The sequence below is a fragment of the Tamandua tetradactyla genome, chromosome 17, assembly GCF_023851605.1.
Source record: "Tamandua tetradactyla isolate mTamTet1 chromosome 17, mTamTet1.pri, whole genome shotgun sequence".
NCBI lineage: Eukaryota > Metazoa > Chordata > Mammalia > Pilosa > Myrmecophagidae > Tamandua > Tamandua tetradactyla.
Genome location: NC_135343.1, coordinates 34,588,841 through 34,612,201, shown reverse-complemented (window position 1 = coordinate 34,612,201; position 23,361 = coordinate 34,588,841). Strand labels below are relative to the sequence as shown.

General features: G+C 36.0%; 1 protein-coding gene across 5 annotated transcripts in view; it reads left to right on the top strand.

The window, feature by feature from the left end:
• Positions 1–23,361, top strand: part of FAM161A (FAM161 centrosomal protein A) — a 69,758-nt gene that overhangs the window by 12,368 nt on the left and 34,029 nt on the right. For 2 of the 5 annotated variants that reach the window (XM_077134333.1, XM_077134331.1), the window contains 3 exons: positions 535–634; positions 7,085–7,239; positions 7,716–8,393. In XM_077134333.1, coding sequence (XP_076990448.1) covers positions 535–634; positions 7,085–7,239; positions 7,716–7,854 — 394 coding nt within the window. In that variant the 3' untranslated portion in view covers positions 7,855–8,393. Of the gene's footprint in view, positions 1–528; positions 635–2,833; positions 2,944–7,084; positions 7,240–7,715; positions 8,394–23,361 lie in introns of those variants that run through there. The other 3 variants (XR_013164296.1, XM_077134332.1, XM_077134334.1) reach the window with 3 other exon arrangements.

The window sequence follows — 23,361 nt, the reverse complement described above, 5'->3', positions numbered from 1 at the left end:
TGAGAGAATCTTGTCTAAAGATTAAATGAATTGATGTACTTAGTTCCTGTTCGCTATATTTTGTTCTCATTCTCCTCAGACCTGCTCCCATTTATTAACTTTGCCACACCCTATAGGAGGTTCCATTTAGGGGAAAAAATAAGAGCAAGGTCTTGTTTTCAGAAGAAATCATTTAAAGAAAAGGTATCTAATGTGAACCACATTTTCTTAATTTTATGCACTGATTGCTTATAAATGAGATAAGAGGGCATTCTTTCATCTCAGGCCAGTTTGAAGCCCTATCATACATTATGCCTTGAAAATTTCAGGAGTCCAAAGTACCCAGACTGTTCCTGGAGCTAAATTTGTTTTGCCAGAACCTGGGATTTTTATTCCCCATTACATGAAAATGTATCAGCCTAAAATAGGAATAATGGTAAACTGTGCCTGTAAATACATTTAATTCTCATTTGTTTTATAAGCTAAGTGTTACAAATGCAAGTTCTTATTTCTTAGGTGAACTTTTATAATTCCATTCCTTTTATTTAATTTTAGAAAGAGTGAAAAGGAAAGGATGAGAGAATACTGCCAGGAACTAGAAGAAAGAGAAGAAAAATTAAAAAAGAGGCCACTACTATTTGAAAGAGTTGCTCAGGTTGTGTTTGTTGGAATTTAAGAAGTATTGTCAACTTTTTTTCTTTTTTAACATCTTCAGGTCCTAATTTTATAGTTCCTTTTTCCTACATGTTATATAATTTACTGAAAATACTATTGTTTCTGTGACAACTTCGTCAGATCAACCAAGTAAGTAATTTTGCTTAAAGTCTGAGCAATGAATCTTGTTGATAAGGCATGTAAGCATGATAAAGAGGGTACTCTTAATCTAATTGTTCTTAAAATAATAGTGTCACAACCTCTTTTTGATGTCCAGTCTGTTTTGACTATCAATTTGACCAAGTATTAAGGTGAGGCTTTATGATATGATTTGGAGGTCTTCGAAGAATTAAAAAATGAAATGAAATTTCTACCAGTGTTTTTGAAATGAGTCTGTAATTTTCTATTTTATCTACACTTACAAAAAGGACTTCCTTTTTGTAGGAAAATAAACTATTCTTAAGGACACTGGGCCCTGATTTTACTAAATTTACACTCAGTTTTACAATATTTCCCTTATGGGAGATTTGTCAATTTCAGGTCTTCTTCTTTCTCCCCTTGCAAGGTTTGTATGGGTGACATGGCTTAACATTAGATGAAATCACTGGAGTTTACAGGTGCTATGTTGTGAATTTCAAGCTGTTACAATTGGATAATAGACAATTGGAGTCTCCTGCTAGCACCAACCCGTGACAGATGAGTATATGCAGGACCATCTGTAATTCATAAGGACAATGATCCTGTATTTTGGGAGAATCTATACATTACAGACTTTCACAGTCATGGAATCCTTTTACTTACTGATTTGGATATAATATTATATAATGCTTTTTGTATTAAGGGGTGAATTTTTTTTTTTTTTTTGAGATCTTGGTTTCAACTTTAAGGAAAAAAGATCATTATAAGTTGTTCTCCATTATATGGTATAAAGTGATTTAACTTTTGACCCATAGTAGTTATCTCCAGCCTCTGAACTGCAGGTTTTTATGCCCGCTTGTCTGATAGACATGTCTACCCAGATTTCTCATAGGCATCTTGCCCCCAAGTAGATCTTTCCCCTTGATTTCCTATTTTGTTTGGAGGACATTTTAGATAATGGGGAGCTACTTTCCTCCTCATTCAGTTGGTTGCCAAGAGACCTGTAAAGTTTTCTTCCTTAATAATTTTTTAATCTTTCCTTCACTGTCCCTGAGGCCTATATGCTAGATGAAACTAATATTAATTTCCTACATGAATTATTATAATCATTTGACTAGTCTTCTTGCCTTGCTCTTTGCGAAGCTGCCCCTTCTCTTTCACCTTGCCATTCCCATTCCCTTGCCAAAATATTAAGTATGGGTAGTCAGTAATAACCCCTGCTAACAGAGGCAATCATCTGTTTTCACTGATTCTGTTTGTCCTCATTTCCAACTAATGGTATCAAGGAGTCTTGTTATTGACTTCTCCAAATAATTCTGTGAGGTAGCTCTCCTCATAGTACAGATGAAGACACCAAAGCTCAGAGAAGATGAGTAATTCATAGGTTTTATAGTTAGTAAATGGTGAGATTAGGATTAGAACCCAAGTCAGTCTGCTCCCAAAACCCATGTACTTAATACTAAACTGTCTTGCTTCCTTCCACAAGATAAATTCATGGGTTTTAGCATGATATACAGAATGCTGTATGATCTGATCCCCATTACCTCTTTAGTCTATCCTCTACTAAATTTTCTGCCCCCTGCCACCCCCTTCCCCCCACCCCTCTCCATTCTCCAACTGTAGACACACACCCTTATATATACCATTTACTTTCAGGCCATACCAGATTGTTTCAAATTCATGCTGTTTCTTAAACCCTAACTACCTTAGAGCCTCTTCCTATCTTTACCTAATGCCTACCTGTCCTTCAACTCCTAGTGTGTAATCGCTTCTTACATTGTTTCCTCTGGTTGGGTTCGATGCCCTTTTCTCTTTAGAACCCTGTACACACCTTTGTGTTTGCTTCTTCTGCATTGTGTGAAATGATCTGTTTAATAGTCTCTCTTCTCCTAGCTAATTTTAACTTTAAGGGTGATGGTAAAATTGTTGTATTTCTAGCACCTACCACGTAAGACAATGCCTGGCACAAAGGAGATGTTAATAAATATTTGTTGAACCAGAACTGAACAATTATGATCAAATTTAGCCAGATAATGAACTTTCATTTTCTTTTCGGGTTTAGCCCAGGCTGAGAGCACTACCCTGACATTTTAGTGATATTTAGTAAATGGCTTGTCATGCTATGAATTTCCACCATTTCTAAGCATCAGAGAAAATGTGACAAGATAAATGGTAAATATGAAATTAAGTTCATGAAGAAATTTTAAATGTTGAAAACAAAGTTAGTTTGATAGTTGATATTTTTGACTCTCATATATGTGTTCCTTTTCCTCCAAACCTCTCCTCTTCCCACCTCTCATGAGGGAGGAAACAAGTTAAATGTTCAGTAATTATTTATTAAATGAATGAAAGAACTACTATAAACTGAACTTTTAGTCATAAAAAATAATTTTTTTTCCTCTTCACACCAAGGCACTGATTGTAGACAGACTTTCATCTTCACTTGTTATTTTAGTTTCTGGAAGAAACAACAAAGCTCATTTTTTTCCAGAGTCTTTAATGGTAAATTGAACAGTTATTTAAACAATTCCTTAATCTCATCTTTACAGTTCTTTTGTCTGGTGAGATGCAGGGAGAGTTGTTTGATCCACTTAGGAACAATTATACATTATTCACCTTGATGTAAAATATTAAAATGTGATAATAATACAGAGTCTATGGCAGTGAATCACCATGTAGTTGCTTTTGTTAACATAAATTAGGGCATGTTGTCTTGTATATACTGTGCTGTTGACTACTGCTGCTAAATAACAGCTGCTATCCAATAAATTCATTGGCATCTTCTTGCCTTACCCATTTAAATGTGTTAATTGTAGTCTTGTTGCTATTGAATTATCCCCTACCAGAGTATGCCTATGATCCCTTTCAGAATCGCATCCTGTTTCTTGGAAATTACAGGATTTATTAACTGAGTAGATGAAGCCTTGCTAGCACTAACTTTGATTAGTGTCATTTTAATATCTATTCTTTAATATTTAATTTGCTTTAATTAGAATATGGCATTCTTAATGCATTCAGACTTGGGCTTGGAATTTCTTTATTTTGTTCTGCAGACTTTAAGGTACAGTTCTTATCTTCTCACTTTACCAAGCCTTTTATTTCCCTAGAACTTGTCTGTTGGTATAACAACTTCTGGATATATTTTTGCTTTTATAAAAATTGTTGTTATTTGTAGTGGTTGCAGCAGTGTGAATGCTTCTTTTTTAGTTCTCCAGGGTATAAGGAAATGCACTGGGTGATAGTTTTATCTATTGTAATCAGTCTTTGCCATTTGAATTTCTTCTCTGAAACACTAGTCTCCTTCTCTGAAACACTAGGTCCCTCATTTTGTTGGGAGTTCCTTGATTAAAAAAATACCTGACAACTGCATTGCCGACGTCAGGCTCCAGGCTACCTTCACGCTGTAAGACAACCACTACTACATCAGAGAAATCAGCATTGGGAAGTGGAAAGGCCCAGGAAAGACTCAGGAGATTTGGTTCTACCACCCAACAGCCTTGTGACCCATTTAAATGCAAACATTTAACCTCTGAGGGTCTTGGTGTCCTCCTTGGTTAAATCATGGGGGTTGGACTAAGTGCTTTTTCATGCCCTTTCCACTGGAACTGGGCCATTTCTAGTCACCATGCTTTAGTTGGAGATGCAGAGAGCAATTCTTATTTATTTATTTATTTATTTATTTTGCCAGTCCATTACCAGTATATTACATTTCATCTGCTTTACCAAACCAAAATAATATATATATATATTTTGCTAATATATATATTTAGACATAATGCTAATCTATATAATAGACAACAGTATAGTAAGAACATAACTTTTATATGCACTGGGAAACCAAAAAATTCATATAATTTGCTTTATTGTGATTTGCTTTGTTGCAGTGGTCAGGAACTGAACCTGCAATAGCTGTGAGGTGTACCTATATATTTTTTTTTCATTTTTTTTAAATACCAAAAAACACCAAACAAATGCAAACATTCCTAACTTTTGATCATTCCGTTCTACATATATAATCAGTAATTCACAGTATCATCACATAGTTGCATATTCATCATCATGATCATTTCTTGGAATATTTGTATCTATTCAGAAAAAGAAAACAGAGAAAAGTTCATACATACCATACCCCCCTCCCCTCCCTGATCACCAGCATTTCACTCTAAATTTATTTTAACATTTGTTCCCCCTATTATTCATCTTTATTCCATATATTTTACTCATCTGTTGATAAAGTAGATAACCTTGTGTCTGATGCTCCTTTTTTCACAATCACATAATCACATTGTGAAAGCTGTATCATTATACAGTCATCTTCAAGAAACGTGGCTACTGGAACACAGCTCCACATTTTCAGGCAGTTCCCTCCAGCCTCTCCACTATATCTTGACTAACAAGGTGATATCTATTTAATGCATAAGAATAACCTCCAGGATAACCTCTCGACTCTGTTTGGAATCTCTCAGCCATTGACACTTTATTTTGTCTCATTTCACTCTTCCCCCTTTTGGTCGAGAATGTTTTTTCAATCCCCTAATGCTGAGTCTTAGCTCATTCTAGGGTTTCAGAGAGCAATTCTTGATCTTATACTAGTAAAGATCCACTCATAGAAGCTAAAACAAAAATAGGACCTTTAATCCCAAGTGGACAAAAGCTGAGCACCCACAAGAACCCCAGTCATTTGTGGATCTGTAAAACCTGTGGTTTCAGGAACTGTGATGACTTCCTATTGGCTTCAAGTATAAGAGGGTCATCATTAATCCCTACAGTTCTGGAAGCCAGGAAGTAAAAGTCCAGAGATTTGAACCCAGTGCTATCATGTTCTTTTCATTGCATACTTTACTTCCTCCATAGAGAGGAAATCATCCATAAGAACACTGATAATTTTATCATCTTTAATGGATTGGAGATACGGCTTGTAAAGACTAAAAATCACAGTAAGGACATGAAAGAACCCTTGACAACTACCATGTGAACTTTTTCCTTACTGAATTTTCCAGAAATCTTTATATAGTTATAAATGTACATAAACCATAGGTACAGCAATAAAAGGAATACTCCTAGATAAAATCCATTTGTAGCCACCGTCCAAGTTAACAAATAGAGCATTATCAGCACCCCAGGAACCCTCAGGTTGTCCCTCCTTATCACAACTCTCACTTTCTCCCTTAGCAGTAACCACTATTCTAAAATTTGAGATAATTTCCTTGATTTTCATTGCAGTTTTACTATCTGTTACAAATCTCCAAACAATATAATTATTTTCCTAAACTTTTAATTTTGAAATAATTTCAAACTTATGGGATGATTGCAAAAATAATACAAAATCCATACAGAGAACTCCAACATACCCCTCCCCACTCCATTTACCCAGATCTACCAACTTTTAATGTTTTGCCACATTTGCCATATTATTCCATCTATTCATCGATCAATGCATCTGTATGTCTCTTTACTATATTTTCTAAATATTTGAGAGTAGGTTATATGCATCATGCTTCTTGAACTCTTAATAGTTCCATGTACATTTCCTAAGAACAAAGATATTTTATATAACCACCTTAAATACAGTTATCAAGTTCAAGAACTTCAACATTGATATAAACCTTGCAGTCCATATTCTAATTTTTTTCATATGTCCCCATAATGCCACTCTGGGCCTTTTCTCCCCTATTATTAGATCCAGTTCAGGATCATGTATTGCATTTAATTGTCATTTTTTAATTTAATTGTTCTTTCCTTTTTTTAAATTGTGGGAACATACACAACATAAACTTTCCTAACTTATCCACTCCAAAGCATTCCATTGAATGTTGTGCTACCCTCATCACCATCAATTACCAGAACTTTCTCATCATCCAATGTAGCTTAGTTTTACATGTTTCTGAAGTTTATATAAATCAATGATACTATATGTACTCTTTTCTGCTTTGCTTTTTTGCAGTGTTTATGAAATCCATCCATGTTGTGGTGTGCAGCTGTAGTTTATTCATTTTCATTACTTTATTTTACTCTATTTTATGAATAGATCACAATTTATCCATCCTACAGTTGATGGATATTTGGGTTGTTTCCAGTTTGGGGCTATTGCAAGCAGTACTATTCTGAATATTCTTATACATGTGTCTTGGGCACATATGCAGAAGTTTCTCTGAGAATGTACTTAGGAGAGGAATTGATGGTTAAATGGTATGCATTTTTCAACCAACTACAATTGTTGAACTTAATTTTCACAGGAGCTTTTAACCCATAAATCTCTTCTAGAAATTTAAAATCTTTTGTTCTCATCTAAGAAGGTTTGTCTTTCCAATAGAAAAATGCAAGAATGGCAGCAGAAAGGCATTATTCTAACACCTTAAAAGCACTAGGAATGTGTGATGAGTTTGTTTTAAAGAAAGGCCAAAGTGGAAAAATATTTGAGTACTTCAGCAATCAAGAGATGAAACATTTCACTGAAGATAAAGAAAGGTAACATATGTAAAATGTCTGAATGGTTTATCTTTGAAAAAATTCTTACCTGCAGGAAAGCATACAATTTGTCTTATACTATTTTTTAAAAAGTCTTTTACCTAATGGAATATTTATGAGCTATTGTAAAGCATATTGATATTTTAGCATGTTTGACACATTCAAAATATTGCACAGTGATGACATACTTTGCTTTTTAGGGCAAGATAACCTAGATTCCTGATTGAGATAAGTAACAAAAATAACAACTTGTTTTCAAAATGAAGTTTAAAGAGTCAGTCACTCAAGTTTGAAATAAGATAATTCTCAGAGGAATATTTAATTTCACAATTGCACTTTGATAAGTTTTTCTTGATAAATTGAAATTCATACACTTGAGGAAGACTGACAGTGTGATGACATACATTACAAAGGGTTTGTTTACCTTTAAAGCAAATCATTTTTCCTTTGAAAGATCGATACATTTCTTCCTCTAGCTTTAATGAAGAAAAAGTAGAGGAAAAAGAGAACGAAGAAGAAAATTATTTTGCTGATATCAACAGCCACGATTCTTGCAAGGAAAATGATGAAGCCAATGAAGAAAGTGAAGAAGAGCTATCTGCTGAATGTAACTGAATCAGCAAGGCCTCCTCCCTATGCCCTTGCTGTTTGTTGTTTGCATCATCAGGTTGTCATCATCTGTACTTGTGTGGAGTATCTTTGGAAACATCTCCACTGTGTGCAGAGCTGTTGAGCAAGTCATCTGTAGCCTGAAAAGACCAACTCCATCTAATTAGCTGTTTAGTCTGTTAGAGTAAGGCTTTGCCTGTTCAGTTTTTCTAATTGCAATATATGCCTATTTGCACCTTTAAAACCTCACTTGTATTTTTAAAAAGTGTCTGAGAATCATAGCTGTCACAAACTGATTGATTATAAAAATATACATTACTTACTTTTTTTTTGATGGAAAATGGCCTAGTATTGAGAGCAGAGAGAAGTATTGACCTATGTTTGAAAATTTTTTTATGGAAAGCGTGAATCTATAAATATTTTAAAGCTACTATTTTTCCCCAGAAATACATCTCACATAGTGAGTCCTCAAACTTGTTTTATTTGGAATTTTAAGTTTCTTAACTGGACCATTAAAAAATGTAATAAAACATATAAAAACTAGATACTTGCAAATTTATATTCATTTCTGCCCTGATAATTTACTATTAAGTTAATCATGCCATCATCACTTTTTCCTTTTATCTGTAGGTTTAGTCCAAATTTTTTTTACTAATGAAATTATTAGGAAAGTCATACTAATAGTTATTTTTAACCCTGTATATTATGGCAAATGGAAATAATTATGGTATCTGTGAATTATATAATCTTAAGTAGAGGTAAATATCAATCCTGTTTTATAGATAATGAAATTGTTCATAGTAACTTGTCCATGGCAAGTTTCCAAGATAATTTCAGATTTAGCTTTTTTAATGCTAGACCCAGTTGTGTTCAACTTTTTGCAAAAACACACTCTGTCTCTCTTTGGCAAACTAATTTTATGGATCACCCATTTTTCCTCCTTAAGCAATTTTTTGTTTTTAAAATTCAAACCAATCATAAAAATGTGATATGTAAGACATTTTTTTTTCTAAAAACAATCGGTATCCTTTAAAGAGGATGAGCCAATAAAAGTATAATATTAGTAGTATTTCCCAGCTGACAAACTAAGAAGGGAATAAATAGATAAATAATAGGGGGGATAAGGGATAAAAAAATATTAGGTAAATTGAAATATTAGTGGTCAATGAGAGGGAGGGGTAGGGGATGTATGAGTTTTTTCTTTTTTCTTTTTATTTCGTTTTCTGGAGTGATGCAAATCTTCTAAAAAGGAACATGGTGAGGAATACACAATTATGTGATGATATTGTTAGTCATTGATCATAAACTGTGGAAGGACTATATGTGTGTGAAGATTTCTCAAAAATATTTTTTTACAAAAGGATTTTTCTCAACTGGAGGCAAATGTTTACTTGTAATTCCTTTCTTACAGTTTGTGTTAAACTGCTCACCATTGTCATTAGATTGTAAACTCCTTAAGGGTTGGCAGTTTTAAAATTCGTCTTTGTTTTCCCTTAATATATAGCACAGGATTGTGCATATGGTAGATACTTAATAAAGGTTGAATGAGTGCTTGGATAAATATGGTTTTGATTATACTTACAGTTACTTTAGTGAGTACACAGGGTCAAAAAACATTTCCCTTCCAGCTTACTGAGAGCCTGATGTTTTTGCTTTATGTTAGAACAAAAGTATGTGAAACATAGTCCACAAATTGTAATGTTTACAATGTGACTTGCTTCCAAGGATTCACTTGACACTGTCCCTTAGCAATCTTATGGGGGAGAATATGGGCCTGGAGCATAAAAGACTGGGCTTCAGGACTGTCTTCAGTTTCTATATCTTTAAAAATGGAGATAGTACTTATCTTGGGTGGCTGTAGGAAGGATGGATGAGATAATGTATGGAAAAGCTCTTTGTAAAGAGCTTTTTTATTTTTTATTCAAATAATGGTAGTAGAGGATAATATTCCTGCAGAAACTTTTCATTTTAAGTCAACATACTTTTTATTTAAGTGAGATACACAAGTGATTTCAACATACATAATTTTTGAACCACTATGAAGACAACAGAACCGATCTTAAAAAAAGACAGGCATTTTAAAGTCATTCTACTCATCCATTATATTTTTTAGAAAGCTATCAAATTAATAGCTGAGATTAATCATAGAATTACACATTGATGGTCAAAAATTAGTTAGAAAGTTTAAATCAAATGTTTTTCAGCAGGCAGTTAGCTTTGAAAATTTTGTACTTTTGTATTGTATGAATTTATTCCACAATTATTCTTTTTTACTTATGGGGTGCTCCATTATATATGATAAACTTAACATCCTTCAATTTTAAAAAATATTACTGGATTATCTGTTAACTTAATACGTACATATTTCTTGAGAAGAAATGGTCTGCATATTGGGGGATTTAAGTGATATATACATACACATGGGTATATGTATATATTATAGATATGATGGAAAATTTTAGACACTATTCTTTCACTCCATTTATGAAGTCTACACAGTAAAATAAGCATGTCTTTAAATACATCAGGCATTTTTTTCTCATGGATAGCTCTTCTCAAATTAATTCTAATAGTTTGAGAATAGCAAAGGTCTCAACATTTGGACCTAGGCAAAAAAATCACTAACCTTATAAAAATTATCTTACTTCCTGGAGCCTGCTTAAAAAAAAGTATACCCTTCTCAACCACCATCCTATCCCTGTGTGTGTATGTGTGAGTTTATTGGTTGCTTTAGAAAGAACAATCAAGTACTTAAAGGATTTTTTGTCAATATATTGTATTCTAACTAAAGTGATTACCCTGTCCTAAATGTTCTAGGCATTCTCATTTCTTGTAGCTTATAAGTTGTCCTAACATGGCCTGTGGTTGGCTAACTTATCTGTATCATCCTTGATTAATTTCTGTTAACTTTTTAAAATTGTGAAATATATACACAAAAAAGCCATAAATTTCCAAGTACACTTTAACAAGTAGTTATGGAACAGATTTTAAAGTTTGGCATGGGTTACAGTTCCATGATTTTTCATTTTTTCTTCTAGCTGCTCCAAGACACTTATTTTCTTATTTTTAAAAGAAATAGCAATATAATGATTCTGCAGACATACTCATTTGTTATATCCCATCTTCTCTATTATACTCCTCCTCCTCTCTCTTTTTTCTTTGTGAAAAATAACATATATACAAAAAAGTGATAAATTTCAAGCACAACACAACAATTCTTGTAGAACAGATTTCAGTGTTTGGTATAGGTTACAATTCCACAATTTTAGGTTTTTATTTCTAGCTGCCCTGAGGAACTGAAGACTAAAAGAAATATCAATATAATGATTCAAGCACTCACACTCATTTGTTAAACCTACCTTCTCTGTATAACTCCACCATCAGCTTTGATCTTTCTTCCACTCTGTAGGGGTATTTGGGCTATGCCCATTCTAACTTTTTCATGTTGGAAAGAGCTGTCGATAATATGGGATAGGGGAATGGAACTAGTTGATGTTCTGGAAAGGCTGGCCTCCCTTCATTTCAGGATTTTTCTGGTCTAGGGACCCATCTGGAGGTTGTAGGTTTCTGGAAAGTTACCCTGGTGCATGGAAACTTTGTAGACTCTTACATAGAATTTTATATAAGGTGTTCTTTAAGATTGTCAGGAAGGGTTTTTGGTTAGGGTTTGGCAAGTTATGATAGGTAGCAATGTCTAACTGAAGCATGCATAAGAGTGAACTGCGAAATAGCCTCTCGACTCTACTTGAACTCTCTCAGCCACTGATACCTTACTTGTTATGCTTCTTTACCCCATTTTGGTCAGGATGCATTATTGATCCCCCAGTGCCAGGGTTTCATTGAATAACTTTTATAGCAGATTTTTTTTTCTTTTTCTATAGAGGAGAAAAACAAATCAATGTCACTGGATAGTTGTGAAATTCCACTAGGAAAAAAATCCCAATATTCAGAATCTGTTAAATAACTAATACAGTCTGAATCAATTAAAAATAAAACCATGGTTTATAAGATTTCCTAGCTATAAAAGCAGATATGCTAATATTTACAATGTCTATTTACTCCAGTTAATTTTCCCTTTTTATAATAACTAAGACTTGTGGTGTTTGGCAAATTCTAAATCTTTATAGAAGGAGATACAAACTGAGAAGAAGAAAAAAAAGCTGGTATATGACAGTCAAAAGTCAAAGAGTAGAGTTCCAAGAAGATGGCGGAATAGGGTAGATCAAATTCACTCCTGCTTCAAGGAACAGCTAGAGAAGTGACGGGAAGGCAACTGGAACAGTGATTCCAGGGTGTACGTGACCTGGGAGGGTCTTCTACACCACATAGGGAGGCCCTTGTTGCAAAAGCTGAAGAATTGAGATGCAGAAAACCGGTGACTATCCAGCTGGTGCAAAGAGCCTAACATACCCCTTTCGAAACAGAAACGTGGAGCCCTCAGGAACGCACAGAGAGATGGGGACAAGGAGGTAAGCCAAGCTGCATTCCTTGAACTTGCTACCTTCATGTGTGCCGCCCCCTCCCCGTGACTCCTCCCACACCCCATGCACCTGAACTCCATTCAAAGTGTATTTAATGATGATATCTCTTGAATTAGGAATTGTGTTCTGCTACATTTAATTAAGAAACATAAATAACTGAGGTTTAAACAAGATTATATAGTCTGTAGGTTGGCAATTGCTTGTTTTGATTCTGTGACTAAAAAGTGTGAGGGATGAGATTTCTCAGGTTTTCCTTGGCCTTTTCCTCATGATTACAAGCTATATCACATTCAAGATCCAGGAAGGAAGAAGGAGGAAAGGAGCAAACATAAAGACAAAGCAGCCAAACCTGCCAGTTTTTTCCCTTTTAAAACCCTGTCTTGAAAATCCCACATCTCTGGCCAGGAGAGTCTGGCCAGGAAGGTGGGCATTTTGCCAATTCCAGCAAAAATAGGGAGCTATTATTAAGGAAGAAAGGGAAAATAGATACGGGTAAAGAAAATTGGTAGCCTTGAATGTAATTTTATTGGAAAAAGTACTACTTTATTTCAAGATCATGTTTGCAACATAATGGTTATTTTCTAGTTATAAGAACAACAAAGAAATACTTTTATAAAATGGTCCTACTGCTGCTTTCAGTCCCCAGTGGACCGACTCCAAGAAAAATTAAAGAAAAACATGTTTAAGTAGCTGCAAGGGATGGTTTGAATTTCTCTATGCTATTATTATAGTGAGTCAAAGTTTTCCTTCCTTTGGGGTAAAGCTTATAATGGCAAAATAAAAGAATTTCAAGTGTTATATATTGAAAATTTTAGTGAGAGGGTCTTAGAGAACTTTTATCTCTTAAAGGACAATTTTCATGGCCTATATATAATCAAGTTGTTTTGAGGAAAAAAATCATCATCCATACATTCGAGGGCGAATCACCTTTGCGACTACTTTAATATCCAAGAGGTGCAATGGAAGAAGAATTGGCTTTGAAATCAGACACACTTGGACTTGAAATATGGGTTACTTTATAGGCCTCTGAAGTGATGTCCCTGCTTTTGCCCTTGTCACTTATTATCCATTCTCACCAACAGCAGAAAGATCATAATGTTGTCAGATATATCACTTTATTCAAGAATTCCTAGAGGCTCTTCATCTCATTTAGAGAAGAAGCCCAAGTCCTACTATGGCCTCCAAGACCCCTCCTTCTCTGTCTCCCTCCAGCCTTTGTCTCTCTCCGGCCTCTGTCTCTTTCCAAGCTCATCTCCTGTGTCATTTCCTCTTCCTCAGTCTGTTCCAACAACCCTGGCCTCTTTGCTGTTCCTTAAACATTCCAGTCAGGCAGACTGCTACTCAGAGCTCTGCACTGGCTCTTCTCTGCCTGGCAAATTTTGCCCTCTGATATCCACTGGGCCCACCCCTCACCCTTCAGGTCTTTGTTTAAATGTCACCCTCTCTAATCAACTCATTTATACTTGTGACATGAGCTCCCACCTACAAACTACCTGTTCTAGTTTGCTGGCTGCCAGAATGTGATATACCAGAAACAGAACCGCTTTTAAAAGGGGGAATTTATTAAGTTGCAAGTTTGCAGTTGTAAGGCTGTGAAAATATCTCACATAAAGCATGTCTTTAAAAATGTCCAGATTAAGGCACCAACAATAGGTTACCTTCACTCAAGAAAGGCCAATGAAGTTCAGGGTTTCTCTCAACTGGTAAAGCACATGGCGAACATGTCGACGTGCGCTAGCTTTCTCTCCAGGCTTCGTGCTTCATGAAGTTCCCCTAGGGGCGTTTTCTCTCTTCATCTCCAAAGGTCTCTGACCGTGTGGGCTCTCATGGTTCTTGTGACTCTTGTGGCTTTCTTGGGGCTTTTTTCAAAATATTACTCCATTAAACTAATCAAGACCCACCTGGAAGGGGTGGAGTCACATCTTCCTCTAATCAAAGGTTAATATTCACAACTGGGTGAATCACATCTCTGTGGAGATAATCTAATCAAGTTAACAACGTACAGTGTTAATAGGGATTAAAAGAAATGGCTGCCTCCACAAGATGGATCAGGATTAAAACATTGCTTTTCCAGGGCACACAATCCTTTCAAATTAGCACACTACCTTTACTGCTCTTTTTCTATAAGATTTGCATTTATCACCATCTTTTTATCTTATTTGACCTCTTTTAAGGTGCAGGATGGGACTAAAACCTTTACTTACAGTCCAATATTTTTCAATTAAACTATTTCTGTAAATAATATTGTAAAAAAATCAAACAGCTCAAAAGTACGTAGGGAAATGAAGTCTTGAGAGTATTCCGAAAAGGTGATAGCAATAGCAGTCCAGTGTTTGAATCTTTCAGAAATCTGTCCACCCACCCCACAAAAAGACGAGTGGCAAAACCAAAAACGCTTGGATAATTTGTACAATAAAATTAAGTGGTGAGACTTCTGATAGACCAAGATAGCAGAATAAGATGTTCCAGGATGTTTTCTACCATAGAATCTTTGAACAACTACCAAAAACTCAGCACTATCTTCCTGAAAACTCTAGAAAACAAATAAAGGGTTGCAGTAACTAGGCAAGTGCCAAGTCAAGAAGGAGCAGCCTGAAAAAAATGATAGGTGAAGCTCATGGTGCTCTTGTAAGAACATACACACACTCTTCTCAGGGCATTGTGGAGCCAGAATGTGCTCCCACTGTGGGTTGATGACCATGTTCCAGAGGAAGCAGCAAAAGTCCTATGCGCATGTTGTGTTGCCTGTATGTCAGTGTCAGTCTATCTAGTGGAAGTGAGAAAAACTGAGCCAGGAAACTTGTCTCAGGCTTTCCCTCCCAGAATTTGTCCTAAAGACAGAGAAGCAGTTTGCTGACAACTAAAGCAAAGTAAGAAACAATTAAGTAAAAATAGTCTGGGGCAAAGGGCCACCTGCTTTAGGCCATAACATAGGGCACCCAGGACCAGGTTGAAAGTCTATTTCTAAGGGTGAAGACAGGCATTCAAAATCCTATAAATGAGGGAGTTCCTAAGGCCATGAGCCAGCACAAGCCAAGGAAAAGAAGAAGGATACACAAAAGAGGATCCTGCATATCACATTCACCTTCAGTTGATCTTAATAGGAGGGTTAAACTCTGAGGAAAACCACTGGCCAAGCAGATTCAATTTGCAAAGACTGAAAATTGCTTTTTCTTTAGGTTTATTTTTGTTAGCACTCAAAGAAATCTGCCACCTCATTACAAATTTAAGGAATAGAAAGCTAGGGACTAAATCCCAGAGTTAAGATTAAATGCTAATTTCTCATCAAAAACCATGGAGACAAGAAGGCCGTGGGATGAAATATTTAAAATGCTGAAAGAGAACAATTGCTAAGCAAGAGTTTTATATCTGGCAAGATTTTCCTTCAAAAATGAGGAAGAGATCAAGACATTCCCAGATAAACAAAAGCTGAGGGCATTCATCACAACTAGATCTGCCCTACAAGCTGGCTAAAGGGAGTTCTTTAGACTGAAACGAAAGGATACTAGACAGTGAATCAAAGTGACATAAAGAAATAATGTTCTCCAGTAAAGGTAACCATATGTTAATTATAAATGGCAGTACAATTATATTTTTTGGTAATATAAGTCCACTTCTTATAAGTGCTAAAATGCAAAAGCATAAAAAATGATGATAAATCTATGATTTGGGACACAATATATAAAGATATAATTTGTAATAAGTAGAAAAATAAGGTAGGCGGATGAGTGTTCAGGAACAGTGTATGAGTATGCTATTGAAGTTAAGTGGTATTGACTCAAATGTGATTGCTATAGATTTAGGATGTTAAATTTTAGCCCCATGGTAACCACAAACACGTACACACAAAAAACATATGAAAAGTATATTTAGAAAGAAATGAGATGGGACTTTGGATGGACTGTATGTGTGTGAATATATCTCAATGAAAATATTTTAAAAAAAGAAAAGAGAATCAAAATGATTCTTAAAAAAATCAAATAATTATGAAAGTAGGCATTAGTGGAAGAATTAAGGAACAGAAATGTTATATGACTCACAAAGACCAAAGAGCAAAATGACAGAAGAAAGTCCTGCATTATCAGTAGTTATTTTAAATGTAAATAGGTTATACTTTCCAGTCAAAAGGAAGATTTTGGCTGAATGAATAAAAATTCATGACTGAACTTTAGATACAAGTTGGTTGAAAGTGAAAAGATAGAAAACAATGTACTATGCAAATCATAACCAAAAGAGAGCTGGAGTTGCTGTACTAGTATCAGATACAATAGATTTCAAGTCAAAAATTGAAATAAGGGACAAAGAAGGTCACCATATATTGAAAAAGAGGTCAATTCAACAGGAAGGCATAAAAGTATAAATTCATATATGCAGATAATGACAGAGATCCAAAATATGTGAAGGAAATATTGACAGATTTGAAGGGTGAAATAGATTGTTCTACATTAATAGTAGGAGGCTTCAATACACCATTTACAATAAAGGATAGAACATCTAGGCAGATGTTAAGTAAGGATATAGAAGACTCGAACAGTACTCTAAACCAACTAGACCAAATAGACATATATAGAAGACTGCATCCAACAACAACAATACTAGAATGATCTAGTCCATATGGATCATTTTCCAGGCTAGTTCATAAGCTAGGCCACAAAACAAGTCTCAATAAACTAAAAAATACTGAAATCCTAAAATGTATCTTCTCCAACCACTATGGAATGAAACTACAAATCAATACCAGAGGGAAAAATGGAAAATTTACAAATATGTGGAAATTTCTTAAAGTATTCTTAAACAACTGTGCTGGTTTTGGAGCTGTCGTGTACACAAAAAAGGCATGCTCTTTTAGTCCATTCTTGTGGGTGCAGACCTACTGTGGGTGGGACATTTGGGTTAGGTTGTTTCGCTTGAAATGGGACATGAATTTTCTGGGACCTCAATTTCTGGTTTCTTTTTACTCAAGAGTTCAGTTTTCAGCTTATCTATTTCCTGTCGCATTTCACTATAAGCTGCAAGGAGAAACCAAGCTGCACTTTCCACATTTAATTTGGAGATCTCTTCTGCTAAATATCCAAGTTCATGGCTTTTAAAACCTGCCTTCCAGTCAAAGTCACTAGTCAACTCTGCGAGATTATCTGCCATTTTAAAACAAGGGTTACCTTGCTTCCAGTCTGCAATAGCACATACCTCATTTCTGTCTACAGCTTCATCATGGGTAGCTTTAGAGTCCACATTTCTACCAACAGTCTCTCTAAAGCATTCTAGACCTTCTCTATCAAGCTCCTCAAACCTCTTCCAAAATCTTCCCCTTATCTATTTAAAAAGCTGATCCAACATGTTTGGCATTTGCAAGCCACAGAAGCAGTACCCACTCCTGGTACCAAAACCTGTTCTAGTTCACTAGCTGCCAGAATGCAATATACTAGAAAGAGAATGGCTTCTAAAAAGGGGAATTTAATCAGATGGTAGTTTACAGTTCCAAGGCTGAGAAAATATCCCAATTAAAACAAGTCTATAGAAATGTCCAATCTAAGGCATCCAGGGAAAGATATCTTGGTTCAAGAAGGCTGATGAAGTTCAGGGTTTCTCTCTCAATGGTAAACAGTAAGAGTTTCTCTCTCATCTGGAAGGGCACATGGTGAACACAGGATCATCTGGTAGCTTCTTCTCCTGGCTTCCTGTTTCATGAAGCTCCCTGGGAGGTATTTTCCTTCTTTAGCTCCAAAGGTCGCTTGCTGGTGGACTCTGCTTCTCATGGCTATGTCATTCTGCTCTGCTCTCTGAATCTCATTCATTCTCCAAAATGTTTCCTTTTTTATAGGACTCCAGAAACTTATTAAGATCCACCCAAATGGGTGGAGACATGTCATCATCTAATCCAGTAAACAACCACTCTTGATTAAATCACATCTCCAGGGAGATGATCTGATTACAGTTTCAAACATATGGTATTGAATAGGGATTATTCTGCTTTTATGAAATGGGATTTTGATTAAAACATGGCTTTTCTAAGTCCATACACCCTTTCAAGCCAGCACAGCAGGCAATATCCCATTTCTATTTTTTAGTTCTGCCTTTCTCCTTCCTCCCAAGGTGTTGATCTCACACTAACTGAACAAGCTGAACTATCTCAGAAGGACCCCCTTGGACCTACCATCAATTTTGGAGCCACTAGGAAAATCAGATTTTTAAGAAAAGGGGAATGGGAGAAGTGTTCAAAAGCAGCAAAGATATGGGAAGAGAAGCATGTATTATTCATTAAATAAGAATCTCTATTTTGCTTGTATAAATGTAATTTTTAAAGTATTTCACTTTTTATCATTGGTGTCTCACATCTACCCTGTGAGGCAGATAGAGTATCCTTCCCATTTTGCAGTGGAGAAAATAAAATAACTCAAGCAATATTGTATTCCCTTTATGATGAAGAAGTAAACCTGGGGAGGGTGCTACTATGACACTGTATGAATATCCTGTTCCCCTTTTCACCCCATAGTTTTAGCATCCCTTGATGTCTTTGCCTGAATGAGTTATTATACTGGAGGCTGCAAATTTTCTAATTCTATTATCCCTTCTATATTTATAAGTTGATAGTCTCTGTAAACAAGAGCTTCCCTCTCTCCTTTACTTTAAGTGTCTACTATGACTCATGACTTCTTTTATTCAGTGTTTTATAGCCTATTGCCATCATTAAATTTTTAAAAATATATTCACAATAAGGAGGCTTATAGTAGGAGCCCACGTAAGCTGATCCATGTGTTTACTGATGTCTTCCCATCAATCTTTGGGCAGTTTCTTACTTTCTGGCACAATAAGAAGTTGTTCAAGACTCATCTTATACTTTCTCTATCCCAGCTCTAGAGTCAGCTAGTTCTCTGGGGAGCCCTTATAACTTTTAATAGAGACCAGTGTTCAGAAACTTGGATCTGGATGTTAGGTGTGCTCACTGCCACTGGGTGTCATTGCTTTTAGGGCTTCTCTCAGAGGATATTCGGAACCAGCAGAACTGGACAGAACTGGGAAATAAATATATTTTAAAATTGAGTTATACTGATAGCACAAATTCAAATCCAGCACTACAGGATGCTTCTTCACCTTTCCCCATTGCATATTTATCTCTTTTTTACTCACAGAGAGAAACCCAGCTCCCCATAACGTCAATATATTTACTCATATTTACCTACAGGACATGCAAAATAATTTCAGAATTACTACACAATACAATTAAGAACAAACAATAAATAAAATGAAAGGAGTAAAGTTCAGGTAAAGCATAGTTTCTTTGATCCCTAGAACAGAACCTACTAATGATGATTTCTTTTTTCTGTGTGGTTATGTGGCTAACACTTAGATTAGGAAAATTTGGTTTTTGTCTGTATTCAATTTTATGATTATCCTATCCTCTTCCTTTTTGATATAATTTTATATTTTAAATATATAAATATACATGATTCAAAAGTAAAAAACCATGTTAAGAGCTTACTCAGAGGAGTCTCTCTTCCATCCCTGATCCTTCTACCCCAATCCTTTCTACCTGCATGATCAACCATTTTCATTAATTTTTTATCATTCCAGTCTTTCTTTTTTCAAAATAAACAAATATGTATTCATATTTCCCCTAGCTTCTTACAGAAAAGATAGCCCACTACCTATATTCTTTTCATCTTCCTCTTTCCACTTAATTTGGAAATATCCTGGAGAAAAGCCTTATCATTTCATACAGTGCCTCCTCATTCTTTTCTTTATAGCTGCACAGGACTCTGTGTAGCTACTTTATAGTTTAATAAACCAGCATTTAGATGATTTCCTAAATTTGGAGATCAGAAATTATGCTATGATGATAACTTTATACATATGTTATTTTGTGTCTGTGAAGGTATATCTTTAGTATAAATTCCTAGAAGTGAAATCTCTGGGTGGAAGGGTAAAGTAAGTTTTACTGGACACTGCCAAATTCCCCTCCATAGAGGTTGTAACACTTTAAGAATTGCCAATTTCGGTTCCTCAAAAAGCTGAATATAGAATTGCCATATGACCTGGTAATACCATTGTTAGGTATCTACTCAAAGGACAAAAGAGCAAGGACACAAAAGGACATTGCACACCAATGTTTATAGCAACATTGTTTACAATTACCAAGAGATGGAAAGCCAAAATGTCCATCAACAGACAGGTGGCAAAACAAACTGTGGCATATAAATACAATGGAATATTATGCAGCTGTAAGACAGAATAAAGTTATGAATATGTAACAACATGGATGGACCTTAAGGACATTATGCTGAGTGAGATTTGCCAAAAACAAAAGGACAAATACTGTATGGTCTCACTGATATGAACTGACATTAGTGAATAAACTTGGACTATTTCATTGGTAACAGAGACCATCAGGAGATAGAAATAGAGTAAGATATTGGGTAATTGGAGCTGAAGGGATACAGATTGTGCCACAGGACTGAATATAAAAACTCAGAAACGGACAGCACAATACTACCTAACTGTTATACAGTTATGTTAAAACACTGAATGTGAGAATGATAGAGGGAGGAGGGCTGAGGGCATATATGAAATCAGAAAGAAAGATAGATGATAAAGATTGAGATGGTATAATCTAGGAATGCCTACAGTGTATAATGATAGTGACTAAATGTACAAATTTTAAAAATGTTTTTGCATGAGGAAGAACAAAGAAATGTCATTACTGCAGGGTGCTGAAAATAGATGGTAATTAATATGGTAAAATTTCAACTTATGTGTGAAATTAAAGCAAAAAATGCTTATTTGGTACAAAATTTATATTTATATTTTTATTAATTAACGGAAAAAAAAAGAAATTAACCCAACATTTAGAAATCGTACCATTTTACATATGCAATCAGTAATTCTTAACATCATCACATAGATGCATGATCATCGTTTCTTAGTACATTTGCATCGGTTTAGAAGAACTAGCAACACAACATAAAAAGATATAGAATGGACTTCCTGGAAGATGGCGGCTTAGTAAGACGCGCGGATCTTAGTTTCTTCTCCAGGACACCTACTAGGGGAGTAGCAATGATACAGAAAGCGCCCAAAGCCACAACAGAGATAAAAAAGACAGCGTACCCCATCCTGGAACGGCTGGCTGGCTGAGAGAAGCAGCTCGGGTGAGATCGCCAAGGCGCGCGGGCCTTACCGGGCGGGGTGGCAAGCGGCCGGAGTTACTCCCTTCCCCCTTCCCGGGCCGGCTGGGAGAATTGGAGAGGCGGTCCCCTGAAACAAAGACGGCTGGCGCCCACACCACGCGCAGCCCCCAGACCAACTGAGAGAATTGGATCGGAAACCCCCAGGCCGCGGAGAACGGTGACGGGTGGGGGAGGCCCCTTCCAAACCCGTGACTCCCGGGGAACGTGCACTCTCTCGGGCGGGCCGCTGCCGCTGGCGCCCTCCCGCCACGCTTGTTGCCCAGGGCCGACTAGGAAATTCGGACGGGCTCTTTCCCTGGCTGCGGCGACCAGCAACCCTCCCTGCGTTCGGACCCCGGGCCGGCTCAAGCCGTTTCGGCTAGCGAACCCCCAGGACGGCGAGAGTTTTCCAAAGTTTAAGGTCCCACAGCACCTTTTACTGGTGGGACCCGCAGACAAACGTGTGCCACGAGCGCCACCTACTGGGCAGGATAAGAAAAACAGAACCCAGAGATTTCACAGAAAAATATTACAACCTTGCTGGGTCCAACACCAAGAGAAATCTGAATAAATGCCCAGACGCCAGCAGCAGAAGATAACTGTCCACGCTCAAAAGATTGAGAATATGGCTCAGTCAAAGGAACAAACCAATAGCTCAAATGAGACACAAGAGCTGAGACAACTAATGCTGAATATACGAACAGAAATGGAAAACCTCTTCAAAAATGAAATTGATAAATTGAGGGAGGACATGAAGAGGACATGGGCTGAACATAAAGAAGAAATAGAAAAACTGAAAAAACAAATCGCAGAACTTATGGAAGTGAAGGATAAAGTAGCAAACATAGAAAAAATAATGGATAGCTACAATGATAGATTTAAAGAGACAGAAGATAGAATTAGTGATTTGGAGGATGGAACATTTGAATTCCAAAAAGAAACAGAAACTATAGGGAAAAGAATGGAAAAATTTGAACAGGGTATCAGGGAACTCAAGGACAATATGAACCGCACAAATATACATGTTGTGGGTGTCCCAGAAGGAGAAGAGAAGGGAAAAGGAGGAGAAAAACTAATGGAAGAAATTATCACTGAAAATTTCCCAACTCTTATGAAAGACCTAAAATTACAGATCCAAGAAGTGCAGCGCACCCCAAAGAGATTAGACCCAAATAGGCGTTCTCCAAGACACTTACTAGTTAGAATGTCAGAGGTCAAAGAGAAAGAGAAGATCTTGAAAGCAGCAAGAGAAAAACAATCCATTACATACAAGGGAAACCCAATAAGATTTTGTGTAGATTTCTCAGCAGAAACCATGGAAGCTAGAAGACAGTGGGATGATATATTTAAAATACTAAAAGAGAAAAACTGCCAACCAAGACTCCTATATCCAGCAAAATTATCCTTCAAAAATGAGGGAGAAATTAAAACATTCTCAGACAAAAAGTCACTGAAAGAATTTGTGACCAAGAGACCAGCTCTGCAAGAAATACTAAAGGGAGCACTAGAGTCAGATACAAAAAGACAGAAGAGAGAGATATGGAAGAGTGTAGAAAGAAGGAAAATCAGATATGATATATATAATACAAAAGGCAAAATGTTAGAGGAAAATATTATCCAAACAGTAATAACACTAAATGTCAATGGACTGAATTCCCCAATCAAAAGACATAGATTGGCAGAATGGATTAAAAAACAGGATCCTTCTATATGCTGTCTACAGGAAACACATCTTAGACCCAAAGATAAACATAGGTTGAAAGTGAAAGGTTGGGAAAAGATATTTCATGCAAATAACAACCAGAAAAGAGCAGGAGTGGCTATACTAATATCCAACAAATTAGACTTCAAATGTAAAACAGTTAAAA